The sequence below is a fragment of the Miscanthus floridulus genome, chromosome 1 (genome assembly GCF_019320115.1).
Source record: "Miscanthus floridulus cultivar M001 chromosome 1, ASM1932011v1, whole genome shotgun sequence".
Lineage (NCBI taxonomy): Eukaryota > Viridiplantae > Streptophyta > Magnoliopsida > Poales > Poaceae > Miscanthus > Miscanthus floridulus.
The window spans coordinates 191,218,119-191,232,599 of NC_089580.1; the positions used below are offsets into that span (position 1 = coordinate 191,218,119).

Genomic DNA, 14,481 nt, shown 5'->3' on the forward strand with positions numbered 1-14,481 from the left:
AAAAAAGAAATTAATAATTTGGAGGAAGGCAGGAAGCGTTTGAATTGTGTGAGATGTGTACAGTGCGAGCCTGCTAGGCAGTTGATCGACTGAAGATTCATATTCATTCATGGATCATGAAGGGTGATTCTGATTCAACTGTTGCTTGCGGTCCAGTTCTTTCGGGAGACGGTGTCCCATCAGTAACTCCGTCTGTAGACTGCCTTAGTTTTCTCCTAGGTTAATTAATTAATTAAAAAATCTGAAAAATCAATGTCTCAGATTTGTTTGAAGTATTAACTCCTAGTAAGTAAAGGAAATATCGTAGCATTTTTTTTTGGAAAACAAAGTATAGATGCATACGCTTGACACGTTATTAGTTATTATTATTATTGGATTTTTGTAATTAATCTAGAAAGAAGCGAACTTGTGAAGTCTAGGACCTAAACTCGGTGTTAGCACGTGAAGTCTAAGACCTAAACTCAGCATCAAATGGAACCTAACAATTCACCTATCCACGGTTTGCCAGTGTAATTAACTCCATGATCATCTTACTTGATTCTTAAGTGGGCTTGGACATTTTGTGGCAGGATCATTAATTGTCCTAATCTGATATAGAGACCTCATATTCTTAAAAAAAAGAGAAAGATACCGAGGCCTCATTCTTGGCTTTGCCAATATCTGGTTGGACTCCTTATATTAAAAAGAGTTAAATGTATTAGCGGGCTCTAAACTTGTGAAGAGGTGCCACATATCACTAAATTTTGAAAATGCATTTCTAAGGGGGTGTTTGGGACTGCTCCACAAACTCCACCGTGGAGCAGCTCCACAAAAAACTGGAGTTTGTGGAGTACCTCTTTAGGTGCTCTCACAACTCCACCCTTTTTTCTGGAGCAGAGTGCGTGGAGCTGAAACCGTTTGGCTAAAAAACATGGAGCGGAGCTGAAAAACGTGGAGCGGAGCAGTCCCAAACACGCCCTAAGTCTCCAAAATTGTTAAGTGGTGCATCGCCGTGGTTTGTATGGTCTAGAAATGGACCTGCAGGCTGCATTGCACCACTTTATAAGTTCAGGGATGTGCAACGCGCCGGTTAACAAGTTTAGGATCTAAAAATACGTTTTTGACAAAACGATCTCTAGTAGTTCAAGTTAGGGCCTTATGGGCTTCACTTGCATGTAAGTTGGGCCAAGCCCAATCTGTGGCAGTGCAAGAGCGGCCCCTGCTTCGCTGGGCCAACGCAGGTGATCAACTCAAACCGTTCCAAAGCGAGAAGTCTGCTTGCGCTGCCCCTGTTGTGAACTGCGGCCACTGACCAAAGCAAATCTGGCAATCTCCGCCCTGATCACTTAGCTTATAAGCCGTACTTTTAAGTTAATGAACAGTATTTTTCTCTCACAACAAATCAGCCAACGATACTTTCAGCCATGACTTATCAGCCAAGCGAACAGGGCACTCATCTGTGATAGATCATACATACCCGTTGCGTCGGGCATAGCTAATGTTGGAAGCAACACAAGGCTGGACTCTTGGAGCTAGTGATTATTGGCGTCTAGGACAACAGAACGCTAACGATTTGTTTGTTTGGATGGGACGCGAAATTTCTTCATGACCATTCACCAATAGGAAGTATGAAGTGAATTGCCTCATGTGAAATACCAGCAAAGTTCATGTATAAGATATTCTTAAGATTGGTTTCTTATTACAGTGAAAATAAGAGCATGCTAGACCTTCCCCCCAAAAGAAAATACGACGGTCGCCGGTCGGCAAATTAAAATGCCACAGATGCGTGCAACTTGGCAAACGATTCCATGCTAATGCTAAAGAAACTCGAAGAATCCGAAGGCGGTACGGCCGGTCGATAAACCTCTGACTCTTCTAGACCAGGTATGCCATGATTGAGCTGAGCATCTGCGTACGCGGCAAGTTCATTAAACCCTCAGATGTTTATCCACCTCCAGGGGCCATAATCCATGTGCTGACACTGCTGGCCCTCATGGCCTCATGTGGGTCAGAACTCTCCGAATTTCACGTATACGAGAGAGAAACGAAAACGGCCATGCACATTCCAAATCATAGTTTAGCTAGCTAGGATCTATCTCATTCCAAATTATATATACGGCGTGTTCGCTGGTTGGTTTCTGGGCTGGTTTGGGCTGGCTGGTGCTGGTTTGTTGTGAAAGAAAAACACTGTTGACTGATTAAATAAGTCTGGCTGAAACCAACAAACGAACATCTATGTCATAAACTAACGCAGAGGTAGGTCACCAACTCAGCTCAACCCCGGCAAGTACGGATAACTGAACATGCAGCCGGGGTGCACGAGATGCATATGATCGATCTCGCATGCCATGCCATGCTTCTTCTCATCACATCAGGAGAAAAAATGCTGTAGGAAATCCTAAGCCGGGAGTCAACTCATGAGTAGTATGCTGTGTCCATTTGCATTGGTTTGCCTTGTACGCATCTGAGCTTAGCTAGCACTAGCAGCTCAGCGCAGTGGGATATCGATCGCATGTTCCCAGCAATTCCCGTGCCCTGTGCCGCGCATAATTCGCATTCCCTGATCCTATATAAGCCATGCCACGATCACCCCCAATCCGTCAGAGCATCCTACGCATTTCAGCTCCTGGTTTGGTTTACTGAAACCACTGCTACTCTCCTCTGTATCTGTATTGTTCATTGAGATAGATAGATGGACAGAGTCTTGGCATTGCTCGCCGTCCTGGCGGCGGCGACGTTCTTAGCACCGGCGAAGGGCTGGAACTACGGGACGGCGACGTTCTACGTCGGCCGCGACGGCTCCGGCACAATGGGTAAATAACAACTGCTCCAAAGCCGCGTGCAGTGCAGTGTGGATTCATTCCCGAGGCTAACCAGCAGCACTCGATCATCAGCCTGTTCGTTTGGCCGTGGCTTGTCGTAAATAATCGTAAATTTCCAGCTGAAACAGTATTTTTCTCTCACACAAACCAGCCAGCAGTACTTCTTCACGAACCAGCAATAATACGAACCACGAACCAGCCAACCGAACAGGCTTACGTGTAGGTGGCGCGTGCGGGTACGGCAACCTGTACCAGGCCGGGTACGGGACGAACACGGCGGCGCTGAGCTCGGTGCTGTTCAACGACGGCGCGGCGTGCGGGCAGTGCTACCTGGTGATGTGCGACAGCAACGCGTCCCCCTGGTGCAAGCGCGGCGCCGCGGTGACCGTCACGGCCACCAACTTCTGCCCGCCCAACTGGGCGCAGCCCAGCAACAGCGGCGGCTGGTGCAATCCGCCGCGGCCGCATTTCGACATGGCGCAGCCCGCGTGGGAGGTGCAGCGTTGCGTACGTGTCTTCTTCTTATATATATCCTGGCATAATCCCCGTCCTCTACCAGCAGTAAGTGCAGTGTGCAGGTGCAGCGTTGCGTACGTGTCTTCTTCTTATATATATCCTGGCTTCTTTCCTGCCTTTCTCCGACGAACTCATCGCCGGTCCGGTGATGGTGGTGGTGCAGGGTGACGTGCTGGAGGCAGGGAGGGATGAGAATCACCATCGGAGGGTCCAGTTTCTTCCAGCTGGTGCAGTTCTCCAACGTGGCCGGCAGCGGCTCCATCCGGTCCGTGTCGGTGAAGGGCACCAAGGCCGGGTGGGTCGCGCTGAACCGCAACTGGGGCGCCAACTAGCAATGCAACTCGGCGCTCTTCGGCCAGGCGCTCTCCTTCTCCGTCACCTCCACCGGCGGCCAGACGCTCTACATGACCGACGTCGTGCCGTCGTGGTGGCAGATCGGCATGGTCTTCGCAAGCAACTATAATTTCTACTAATGAATGAGTTTAGTGATACGGATCATTTACCTACCTCTACCTCGGCCGTTGGGGGATAGAGTACCACGTTGGGCCAAGTGCAGCTAGGGATGGGTTCGTAAAAATTAAACATATTTACGGGTTCATGGTCCTCCCTAAGTGCAGCACCAGGTGTATATTTATTCTGATCGTTGTAACGCCCCAGGTCCGGCACACGGACCATGCCCACTCTGCTAAGATGTGGGCTCCACCTACATAGCAATCCGCTTGTATTTTTTTGTCCTCGTTTCGCGTAAAACGGTTAACCAAGGTTACTACGCGTCCTTGGCCTGGCTATTTAAGCTAGTCCGACGAACCCAGAATTTACGGTATGGCACTAAACTTCTGATTGCACAGTGTTTCTGCAGCTACAGTAACTCTAGCCCAGTTCTGTGCCATGCTCAGGATCGACTTCTCTTAGCCACTTTCGCATGTCCTCTCTGGAGCCATGCACAACATATCCAGGCTTCCAGACCATACGCATCGTGAAACCACGAGTTGGCTCTAAATACCATTTGTAACGCCCCAGGCCCACTCTGTCGAGGGGTGGGCCCCACCTACGTAGCAACCCGCTTGCGCTTTTTGTCCTCGCTTCGCGCAAAACAGTTAACCGAAGGTTACTACGTGTCCTTGGCCTGGCTATTTAAGCTGGTCCGGCGAACTCAAAATTTACGATATGGCACTAAACTTATAGTTGCACTTACAGTACTCTACCCTAATTCAGTGCTATAGCTACAGTAGCCTCGGCCCAACCGCAAATTCAGCCCATGAGCTGGGTCTCACAATCGTGAATTGGGAAATTTGTTTGTTGTTTTTTGGACTACTTTGTACATTTGTTGTCGAAGAAAGAAAAATATATTAATCATCATTTTCGGACTTAAATGGCCCTGTTCGCTTCTTGTGATCCGTACTTTTTCAACTTGTTTTTTCAGTCAAAACAGTGTTTTGCTTTTTTCAGCGAAGCGAACGGGGACAATGGGTCCAACAAGAAAAGGTCACAGTGTACAAGTTACATATATTTTGTAGACGATAAATAATGTAGTGCTAGTATACCGTATACTGTAGCTAGGGGTGAAAACAAAACGGATATTTTCCGACCGTATTCGAGACCGAATTCGTTTAGAGGGATTCAGATCTATCTATATCCGAGTCTGGATATTCAACGTCCGATACCGTATCCGTTCGAATAATCAAATTGCATATTTATGATGTCGACATCCAATTGTATCCTATCTGGCATGGTTGACAATATCCGTATTCGAATCCGAATCCGGACATAAATATGAAAACAAATGTAATATGAGTGATATCCGTTCGTATCCAATCCATTTTCATCCATAATTGTAGCCAACTCTCTCAAGTGTGAGCACAAAAGTTTGGCATACGTCCCAAAAAAGAAGGTTTACAAGAACTTTAAGATCTGCTGCAGTCCAGGAAAGTTTACTCAGTCTAAACATTGTGGCTGAGGAAAGATAAATTATTAAGCCCTGGATGGACATGTTTTTTTTAGAATTACACGTTAGCCTACTGGAAAAATTGAAGTGGAATTGTCGGATGTTAGTGATAAAAACGATAAAATGTCTACGGCCCAATTCGATGGATTGGTTGATTTTAATGCATAGTCCACCGTGAGGAGGCGACGATATTGAGCCCATTAGTCGTCAGACATACGGATTGGGCCAGAAGACCTGGGCCTTCACTACCGGTGCCAGGCAGTAGTCCTGCACCCTTTTCCAGCTGCCTTGCATTCTGAGCTCTGATGATGCCATCATTCTGAGTTAAAGCAGACTTGGTAATAAACCATAAACGATTCACTCACAAAGCCACCGTACCATTTTCGTTACAAAGAACAAGAGCAACTCAGGGCGCAGCGATTTATAAAATGCAACACTACCAAATAAGTAGACTTATTCATACCAAACGATTTCCAGAAGACCAAAGGCCCACAACAGTTGTTGCTATTGCTAACACATTTTTCATTTCTAGCAGGCAGCGTTGGCAGGCTTCACAAGTAAAATTCTGGAAGCCTGCACTCTGCAACTATGAAAAGGAACAAACTGTACACACGAAGAACGATAAAGAACTGTACATAACTGAAGGAAGTGGCGATCACCACATATCATCTTCCAGATGAGACCAAGGCCCTGTCCTCAGATCCCTGCCTTGCCAATGGCGTTGTTACTGTTGGAAGCCTTGGACGGTCAGCAGCGATGACCTCCGTGACATCTTCCATGCTTGGAGCCAGTTCTAGCTCCTTGGTGTAGGTGAACTGCAGGTCCATGTTTGCAGCCAGGGCCAACAATTCTGATTCTTCTAGTCCCCGAGTTGGGCCAAGGCTACATCTATCCGCTCTGTGCTTTGCAAGTACATCCCTGAACTTCTTAATCTGCATACAATAGTCACCAACCGTATAAGTTAAATCAATTGGTAGCCATTAACGATAAACATTGGATCTTATCTATTCTGAAATATTATCTATTCTGAAATACTAAGACACAAGCCAGACTATCTAAAGGCCAATGGAAGTCAAATTACACATCAAAGACAAGTACCAGATCACAGCATTGTCATTGCTTTCAGTTTTTTTTTTTGACAGTTGCAAGGTCTTTCTTAATTTCTTTGCCTAGTAGAGCTGGAAGCACTACAGCAGGTGCATATATGCGACCAACTACTAATGCCATTCTAGTGTGGGGCACTTGCCTAGTAGTTCTGCTAAAAAGAAGAGGCCGTCACTTTGGATTGTGGCAGGTGCCAAGCATCTAGACAAGCTTGTAGCGAGGGTGTGAGCTTTGTGTTTTTCTTCTTGTGCTAATGGATTTGTTTTCCTGAGCTTACGCTCCACTTGTGCAGATAACTTTGTACAGTGCCTTTATGGGCTTCTCTTCTTTTTAATACAATAGGCAGTTCTCCTGCCGGTTCTTAAAAAAAACTACTAATGACATTTTTTTTCCATTTGCAAATAATAACAACTTGACAAGACGCTCACAACTTTCCATTTCCTTTCACCAAATTGGTTAATATAATTCACCTATGCCAGATAGACACTACAGTTTGTACCTTGGCCATGCTTTATACAAAATTGGTTCATATAATTCTTCCAAAATCATTGGACAAGGCCTTGCTTTAAGATGTTCTTGCAACAACTAGAACAAGGAACACAGAACGATTGACACCAGAACACAAGATCGGACAAGATCTCACAGTTGCATTGGTACAGCTGAAGCTGCAGAGCCGACCCTGAGCTCCTCTGTAGAACCTGAAGAAAGGGAACACATGAACATGGAGGCTGTAGCACATAGACTTGTGCTCCTCATAGTTCACCTGCAGGAACTGCACATCCGGGTTCCTCTCCGCGAACTGGCAAATCTGCGCAAGAGAAAATAATTCTTACAACAGCGCGACTGAATTCCCATGATAGAGAAGTAATATACAACAGTGGATCACATAACTTTCTGCTTGTTCCTTTACCTTGGGGTGGAGAGCATGGCAGCCAGCGCAGCCGGGTGAGAAGAAGTCGACGACGACGAGCCCGTCCCCAGCGTCAGTCAAGGAATCGACGAGGTCTTGGGCGGTCTGGATCGCCCGCATGTTGGGTTGCAATCCCTTCTGCCACCACTTCATGGCTTTCCCAAATGAAAGGTTCATCTGCTCAAGAGAAGAAGCAGCAGCCATGTCAAAACTCTGCATACAAAAGGGGGAAAAGATCATGAGGATCTCGGTAAAAAATGAAGAGTAAAATCGAAAATAAAAAAACATGGTCATTGGCTATCGGACTAACATAACAACATTGGCAATTCATCACGATCCTTATAAAAAAACAATTTCATCACGCTAAATACAGGAACACGGAAGACCTAACAAAACAGACCAAAAAGTCTTTTGGAATCAGCGTAATTAGTGAGGACTCTGGAGATTCGATAACCTGCGCCGGCGACGTAACTAGAATCCGGAACACGGGACCCGGTCTCCTGGGCCCAACCGCCAGCCTCCCGCCGAGGAACGAGCTCTTCCTCCAGGATCCTCCGACCCGCGCCGCCTCGGCGCCCCTCCGCCGACCAAGAGACCCCACGCTCCCTTTCGCCATCGCCTGCGCCGCCGCCATGGCTATCGCCTAGCGTCCTCGCGGATCACCGAGCTCTACAGAGAGCAGCACAAGAGGGGGGAGGAAGAGAAGGGGGATTCGAGATAGCGGCGACGGAAAGTAATGACGCCTTTTTAAACGATGGATCAAAGCAAATAAAGTAATCCCTTTCCAAAAAAAGCAAATAAAGTACTCCCTCAGTCCCACCAAAAAGTGCAATCGGAGGACTGGACACACATACCAATGCAACATAGAAAATTACCGGAATACCCCTATGAACTGATTTGACATGTTTGTAATCATTGCAAACAACAGGAATATGACAGTAGCAATTACAAACAGCCAGTAGCAGATGAGTGGAGAACACTCTAGAGACATGGATACACGTGTCATTATAGAAAGATTGCCCACAGTTTGCGGCTCCGAATCAACCGTGGGAATGCAAAATTTGAACCTTCGCGCCAGGGGATTTCCCGCCTGTGCCACACCCCTCCTTCTCTCATATAACCGCGGGACACACGAGACCATCCACTCCATAAGCCTGGAAGCCATTTCCATCATCAGCCATGCCCATAGATCTAAACACTCTTTCAGATCCTCATGGAGAGGTCCTACTTGATCTCAATGAACAGCCTCCGTATGAGCAAGAAGATGAAATCATGAGTCTCCAGCAAGATCAACTTTATGAAGATGAAGCCCATCTCCAAGATCAACATGGACACCTCTTACCTGATCTCAATGAAAACCCTGTGTATGAGCAAGAAGATGAAATCGCTCATCTCCAGGAAGATCAACTTTATGAAGATGAAGCCCATCTCCAAGGTCAGCCCGTACATCTTGATCACAACGAACGCCATGGTTTGCATGTCATTGATCTCAATGTTGCTGGTTCTGAGGGAGAACAAGAACATCATAAAGGTGATTCTTTTTCTCTTCATTGCATCTAGACAGCAGTAAGACCAAGCTCAGTTCGAATTACCTATTTCCAACTAAAATTAAACTTGAACTAAATATTGTGCCTCACCTCATTGCAGTAATTGGAGTAGAGGAAGAGCATCCACAGGCTGCATGTCTCAACTTTGATGGTCCACCACATCAATTTGATCTAAACTTTGCACCTTCTGATCTGCAGCAGCAGATGCACGGTAAACTAACGACTAGCTACCCTTTTCCTTTTTAATGGATGAAAAGGCCTGCAGTTATAGTCCATTCGACCAAAGATTTTTCAACTAGTTAATGTCTGTCTACCATATAAAAAATATTCTAGACCCAGATTCTTACACTCATGTTGAACCACAATTCTAAAAAAATAACACTTACAAATCTGCACCAATTGCTACAAAACTTACCATTTCATTCTTTTGTAGGCATGATGGAAGACATGCATGACTACGGTGTTTACGCTGATGCTGTGGACATAGTCTTCGAAGAAGAGGAGTTGGAGGGCTCGGATGTCGAAGAAGATCACCATGCAAATGAAGACAATGCACATCAGTCCAGAAATTTGACAGACACTGAACGACAACAAATCTATGCAGCATTGCTTGAGAGAAGTGATCGTGGAAGACTAAAAAGGAAAGCTACAACTATAGTAGCACAAACGTTCCAGGTGAGCAGGTATAAAGTGCAGCGCATTTGGCAGCGAGCAAAACAATGTCGTGCCCAAGGAATTCCAGTTGATGTTAGATCAAGGAAGCCTAAGAGAAGTGGCCGCAAAAAGTTGCAAATAGACCTATCTGAGGTTCTCAGTGTTCCGTTGCATAGAAGAAGCACTATTCGATCTCTAGCGGAAGCCATTGGTGTCAAAAAGAGCACTCTGCATAGGTGGTTCAAGAAAGGGCTACTACGACGTCACTCTAGCACACTAAAGCCTCTATTGACCGAACAACACAAAAGAGACAGGCTCCAATGGTGTCTTTCCATGTTAGATCCCCGGACACTACCACATGAACCCAAGTTCAGGGCAATGCAAAACATCATCCACATGGACGAGAAGTGGTTCAACACCACTTCAAAGTACACGAAGTATTATATGCTTCCAGGAGAGGACGACCCACATAGGACCGTGCAAAATAAGAATCGTATTGGCAAAGTTATGTTCTTGTCGGCATTAGGAAGACCTATATACGATGATGCAGGTAATTGCATCTTTGATGGGAAGATAGGATTGTGGCCATTTGTTAGAAAGGTACAACACCAACTTGTTTCACTTTCTTACATTAGTGTGTGCTAACACTTTTGATCCTTAATTCTTTTCATTGACTCTAGGAACAAGCAAAAAGAAGAAGCCGTAATAGGGGGAGAGGGACCGAAGTCACCAAGCCTATTAAGGTAGATCGAACAACTATGCGGTCGTACCTGATTGGTAAAGTTCTAGAAGCTATTGTTCGACGATGGCCACGAGAACTTAGAGGACAAACCATATACATTCAGCAAGACAATGCCCCTTCACATGTTCCAGAAGATGACGAAGAATTTGCTAGGGCTGTAGCACATACAGGGCTGGACATACGACTCGTCAACCAACCTGCAAATTCTCCAGATTTGAATGTACTAGACCTAGGATTCTTTGCTTCTCTTCAGTCCTTGACCTATGAAAGGATCTCTAGGAACTTGGATGACCTGATTCAGAATGTCAAAAATGAGTTTGATAACTATGATCCAAATACTTTAAATAGGGTGTTCCTAACACTACAAGGGTGTATGATTGAGGTCATGAAAGATGGAGGAGGAAACAGATACAAAATTCCTCACATGGACAAAGACAGGCTGGAGGCGCTAGGCACTCTCCCTAAAACCCTTAGTTGTGATCGACGGCTATATGAGGATGTGGTCGCATCCTTGGGACACAATCATGAACATGCGGACCCGTATACTCCTCACGAGTATTTTGGTGATGCTGTAATATAAGCAATGAGTATGTAGCTGCTGATGTAATATAAAGTCATGAGCATTTTGCTAGTGCTGTAATATAAAGTCATGACCATTTGGTACTGCTATAATTAAATGAAGTTGTAACTTTGTATGGTGTGTCGCTACTATTGACTATGATGGTTCTCCCAATATTAATCATATTGACAAGTTCGGTATAATTTGCATACAGAGACACAAAGTGAGTGTTCGCTGCAGCTTAAGGAGAAGCAGCATCGGCTTTTTTCGCTCTGCATTGTTCGCTGCACGCACAGGAACAACACACAACAGTAGCATCAGCCGTCGTACACATAATAGGTTGTACTAGTGATATGCAAAAACTAAATTGGGCATGACATTATACTGTTAAATGATTGCAAAAAGAGCATTAACCTAGACATAACCAAAGAATGTCGTACAGATTTATAAGAACAACAAATTCAATAGCTAGGATAAGTCTTACGACAGGTACCACTACACATCAGTTCATGACATCGGACACCTAAACCACAGTTCAGTATCACAAGTAGTAACCTGTACAGCAGTTCAACATACTATCCCACACCTAAATAACAAGATATGTCACAGCTAACCTAAATCTTATATAGGAGTCCATAATCCCAGAACAAAAGCATTCCCACATCAAGAGCATTTATCATAAGCATTCCATGACACACATAAAGCCATATAAACTGGGGACGGAAGAAAATAGGTACCAAAATCTTATACATGCTGATGAAGACCTCATGGTAGATGGGATCCATGTTAGCAAGCACCTCCTTCAAACGTGCAGCCACTTCTGGGGCCAGGTCCATCCCGGAAGCGTCGTCTGGGGCCACCACCGGAGGGCCGAGGGGCAGATCCTCGCCGGCAGCCCCGGCACCGGACACCGGGGGCCTCTCCACGGACAGATCCGCCCCGTTCGCGGTCGCGGCACCTTCGGCGGCCACCCCTACGCCGTCCGCGTCGACCTCCATGCCAGAGTCTTCATCCTCGGAGTCGAGCACATACAGGATGCCTTGAGCGTTGACGCACAGAGATCGAGTCTTTGGCGTCACTTTGGATCTCAACGTCGGCTGGCTTCACGACACACTCCACACCATCATCATCGTCGCATATCTTGGCGCCACCCTCATGCCGGCGGCGCCTCCATCGACGGCGGTTCCACCGGTGACGCCTCGGGCACCTGCCGCCACCAGACATGCCGGAACAAGGACGAGAGCTGTAAGAGGAAGACTAGAAGAGGAATGAGGGAACCAGATCTGGAGAGATGGGGCTCGATCTGGGAAGGGTTGGGAGCTCCGGATAGAGAGACTGAACAAGGCCGGTGGGGGAGGCTTGGGCGGAGGATGCGATGCGGCAGAGGAAAGGAGTGGATGAGGAGAGGGCGCCTGCGCGTGAGGATGAGGAAAGGTGCGGTCGATTTCTTTTTTTTTTCCGGTGCAGGGCTTGTGCGGTAGTGGAGGATGCGGGCATGCGGCTGCTGCTGGTGGCCTCCTGCCGAAACGAGCGGAGGAGAGTGAAAGCGTGTTGGGATGAATGTTTCTTTTTTTTATTTAATGATGAGAAGTCTCGTGGAGCCAGACTGCTGGTGCTGTTGGTGTGGGTCCCCATCCTAGACCTGGTGTAGTAGGCTGGTAGGCTACTTTAGCGTTTTTTGTGGGAAAAATTTTGAATTCGTGAATTGCGTTTTTTCGTGGGACGGAGGGAGTAATAAAAAACGCCGCTCTTTTATCTCTTCTCTTTTTCCCTGGTGGCGGCACGTGTTTCCAGAATGGATAATAAACCTCGGATAGTGGGGCCCTGTCGACAGCGAAGTGGAGGTAACTTCTGCCAGGTGGGCCCATGCCCAAACTCTGAACTGTGGGTTGGTTGGTCATACTCACACGTCCACCTCGCCTGTTGCACAACTCAATGTTTATATCGTGTGCCAGAATTAACTCTTGATTTACAATATGCCGACGATACTTTACTGTTTTTTTTACAATGACTTAGAGAAAGCTAGCGATATGAAATGGCTCTTGGTCTGTTTTGAGCAAATGTCTGGGATAAAAATCAATTATGATAAAAGTGACTTGCTTACTGTTGGGTTGGATGAAGATAGCACTAATGCTTTTGCCAAAATCTCATGCTGCAAAATTAGTGATTTTCCTATTAAGTATCTAGGAGTCCCTCTTCACTACTCAAAATTAAGGAGAATTGATTTACAACCTGTGATTGACAAAATTATTAAAAGGATAACTGGTTGGAGGGGAAGTTCATGTCCTATGCAGGTAGGCTTACCTTGCTGAGCTGCTTAGCAAGCATTCCCATATACCTTTGTCTATCATCAAATTTCCTAGATGGGCAATAGATATGATCAACTCCCATATGGGACATTTCTTGTGGAATAAATACAGAAGAAAAGCACAGGTATCACCTTGCTAATTGGTCTCTTGTGGCTCAGAAGAAAGAGGTTGGAGGGCTGTCTGTTCGCTTGCTCGTAAACGATCGTAAATTTCCAGTCAGGAACAGTGTTTTTCTCTCACACCAAACCAGCCAGCAGTAAATAATCTACGATACGATACGGCCTCCCGAACAGGCTGTAGGCATACCTGACTTAAGAAGCCTTAATCTTGCTTTATTGAGTGCTTGGATTTTTAGATACCAACTTAATAAAACTGCTATTTGGACTAAAATTGTGGATTATAAATATAGGACAGATAAACCAAATGTCTTGTGTTGTTCTTCTGTAGGAACCTCTCCTTTTTGGAAAGGAGTGGTGTGGGCTATGTAGGCTGCTAAAATCGGTATACAGTGGAATATGGGAAAGGGTGACAAGGTGAGATTTTTGGAGGATCAGTGGTTGGGAAATACAAGTTTAGCTATTTTATATTGGTCCCTGTATGTCATTAATGAACAACAGGGGAAGTCTGTGAGAGAGGTCTGGGATGGTGAAAATTTGATGCTTACTTTTAGAAGGACAATGTCTGAACAAGGTATGAACCTTTGGTGGGAGTTGGTGAATTTGATGAGTGAAGTCACCCTCTCTGAAGAGGAGGATCAAATTACCTGGGCATATAGTTCTTCTGGAAAATATTCAGTACAATCCTTGTACGCTGTTGTCAATTTTAGAGGAATTTTTCCGGTGTTTGTTAGTTCAATTTAGAAGTTACCTATCCCTCCAAGAGTGCATTTTTTCTTGTGGCTCGTGTCTAAAAACAAGCTCTTAACTCGGGATAATCTGGCAAAAAGGAGAATTGTTAATGATAATACTTGTCTTCTGTGTAGTGAGAAAGAATCTATCAACCACTTATTTTTTGAGTGTTGTGTGGCTAAGTTGGTTTGGGACTATATTTTTGAGCTCCTTGGTTTAAGAATTGGTCATGATTTTGAATCGGTTGCTCGTTTTTGGTTAGCAAATAAGAAACATAAGGTTACAAATACTATTTGAGCGGCTGTCTTATGGTCGTTTTGGAAATTCCGGAATGAATTATGTTTTCAGGGGCACAAGTGGATGGGCCTGAAGGACGTTCTCTTCAAGATCGCCAGGATGTTACGAAGATGGATCCCAATGATGCAGCAAGATTCTGGAGTGTGTATAGAGGAGGTGATTATCCAATTGGAATACAGAGCATCAATACCGCCTTAGCTGATGTGGTACAATAACGTGGAATCGTCATCAGAGTTGGCACCATTGGGT

At 45.6% G+C, this 14,481-nt stretch overlaps 2 protein-coding genes, 1 long non-coding RNA gene and 1 pseudogene across 4 annotated transcripts; 2 read left to right on the top strand and 2 right to left on the bottom strand.

The window, feature by feature from the left end:
• Positions 1-2,671: 2,671 nt before the first annotated feature.
• Positions 2,672-3,790, top strand: LOC136506967 (expansin-A25-like; annotated as a pseudogene).
• A 1,916-nt stretch (positions 3,791-5,706) lies between these two features.
• On the bottom strand, positions 5,707-7,996 carry LOC136552177 (thioredoxin-like 1-2, chloroplastic). Of its 2 annotated transcripts, none has more exons than XM_066543723.1 (4): positions 7,731-7,996; positions 7,277-7,453; positions 7,010-7,174; positions 5,707-6,194 (listed from the first exon to the last, which is right to left on the bottom strand). In XM_066543723.1, exons 1-4 carry the CDS (start codon positions 7,908-7,910, stop codon positions 5,928-5,930), a joined length of 789 nt encoding a protein of 262 aa, XP_066399820.1. In that variant the 5' UTR covers positions 7,911-7,996; the 3' UTR covers positions 5,707-5,927. The 2 variants fall into 2 exon arrangements, with proteins under 2 accessions (XP_066399820.1, XP_066399812.1); XM_066543715.1 differs by having other exon boundaries at positions 7,277-7,489.
• Positions 7,997-8,406: 410 nt separating this feature from the next.
• On the bottom strand, positions 8,407-9,346 carry LOC136552190 (uncharacterized). Its single transcript, XR_010782770.1, has 4 exons — positions 9,239-9,346; positions 8,914-9,015; positions 8,619-8,832; positions 8,407-8,522 (listed from the first exon to the last, which is right to left on the bottom strand). It is a non-coding gene; the product is annotated as an uncharacterized lncRNA (long non-coding RNA).
• LOC136552168 (uncharacterized) lies at positions 9,259-10,905 on the top strand. Its single transcript, XM_066543704.1, has 2 exons — positions 9,259-10,077; positions 10,158-10,905. Exons 1-2 carry the CDS (start codon positions 9,259-9,261, stop codon positions 10,797-10,799), a joined length of 1,461 nt encoding a protein of 486 aa, XP_066399801.1. The 3' UTR covers positions 10,800-10,905.
• Positions 10,906-14,481: the final 3,576 nt, after the last annotated feature.

What these genes read in the sequence shown, in the direction of transcription:
- LOC136552177 (XM_066543715.1), bottom strand. Translation starts at nt 7,910, where the DNA reads ATGGCGGCGGCGCAGGCGATGGCGAAAGGGAGCGTGGGGTCTCTTGGT. An exon ending in TAGTTACGTCGCCGGCGCAG is followed by an intron (nt 7,490 to 7,730) that starts GTTATCGAATCT and finishes TTTTGTATGCAG; the next exon opens with AGTTTTGACATGGCTGCTGC. An exon ending in TCAGCTGTACCAATGCAACT is followed by an intron (nt 6,195 to 7,009) that starts GTGAGATCTTGT and finishes TATTGTATGCAG; the next exon opens with ATTAAGAAGTTCAGGGATGT.
- LOC136552168 (XM_066543704.1), top strand. Translation starts at nt 9,259, where the DNA reads ATGATGGAAGACATGCATGACTACGGTGTTTACGCTGATGCTGTGGAC. An exon ending in TGTGGCCATTTGTTAGAAAG is followed by an intron (nt 10,078 to 10,157) that starts GTACAACACCAA and finishes CATTGACTCTAG; the next exon opens with GAACAAGCAAAAAGAAGAAG.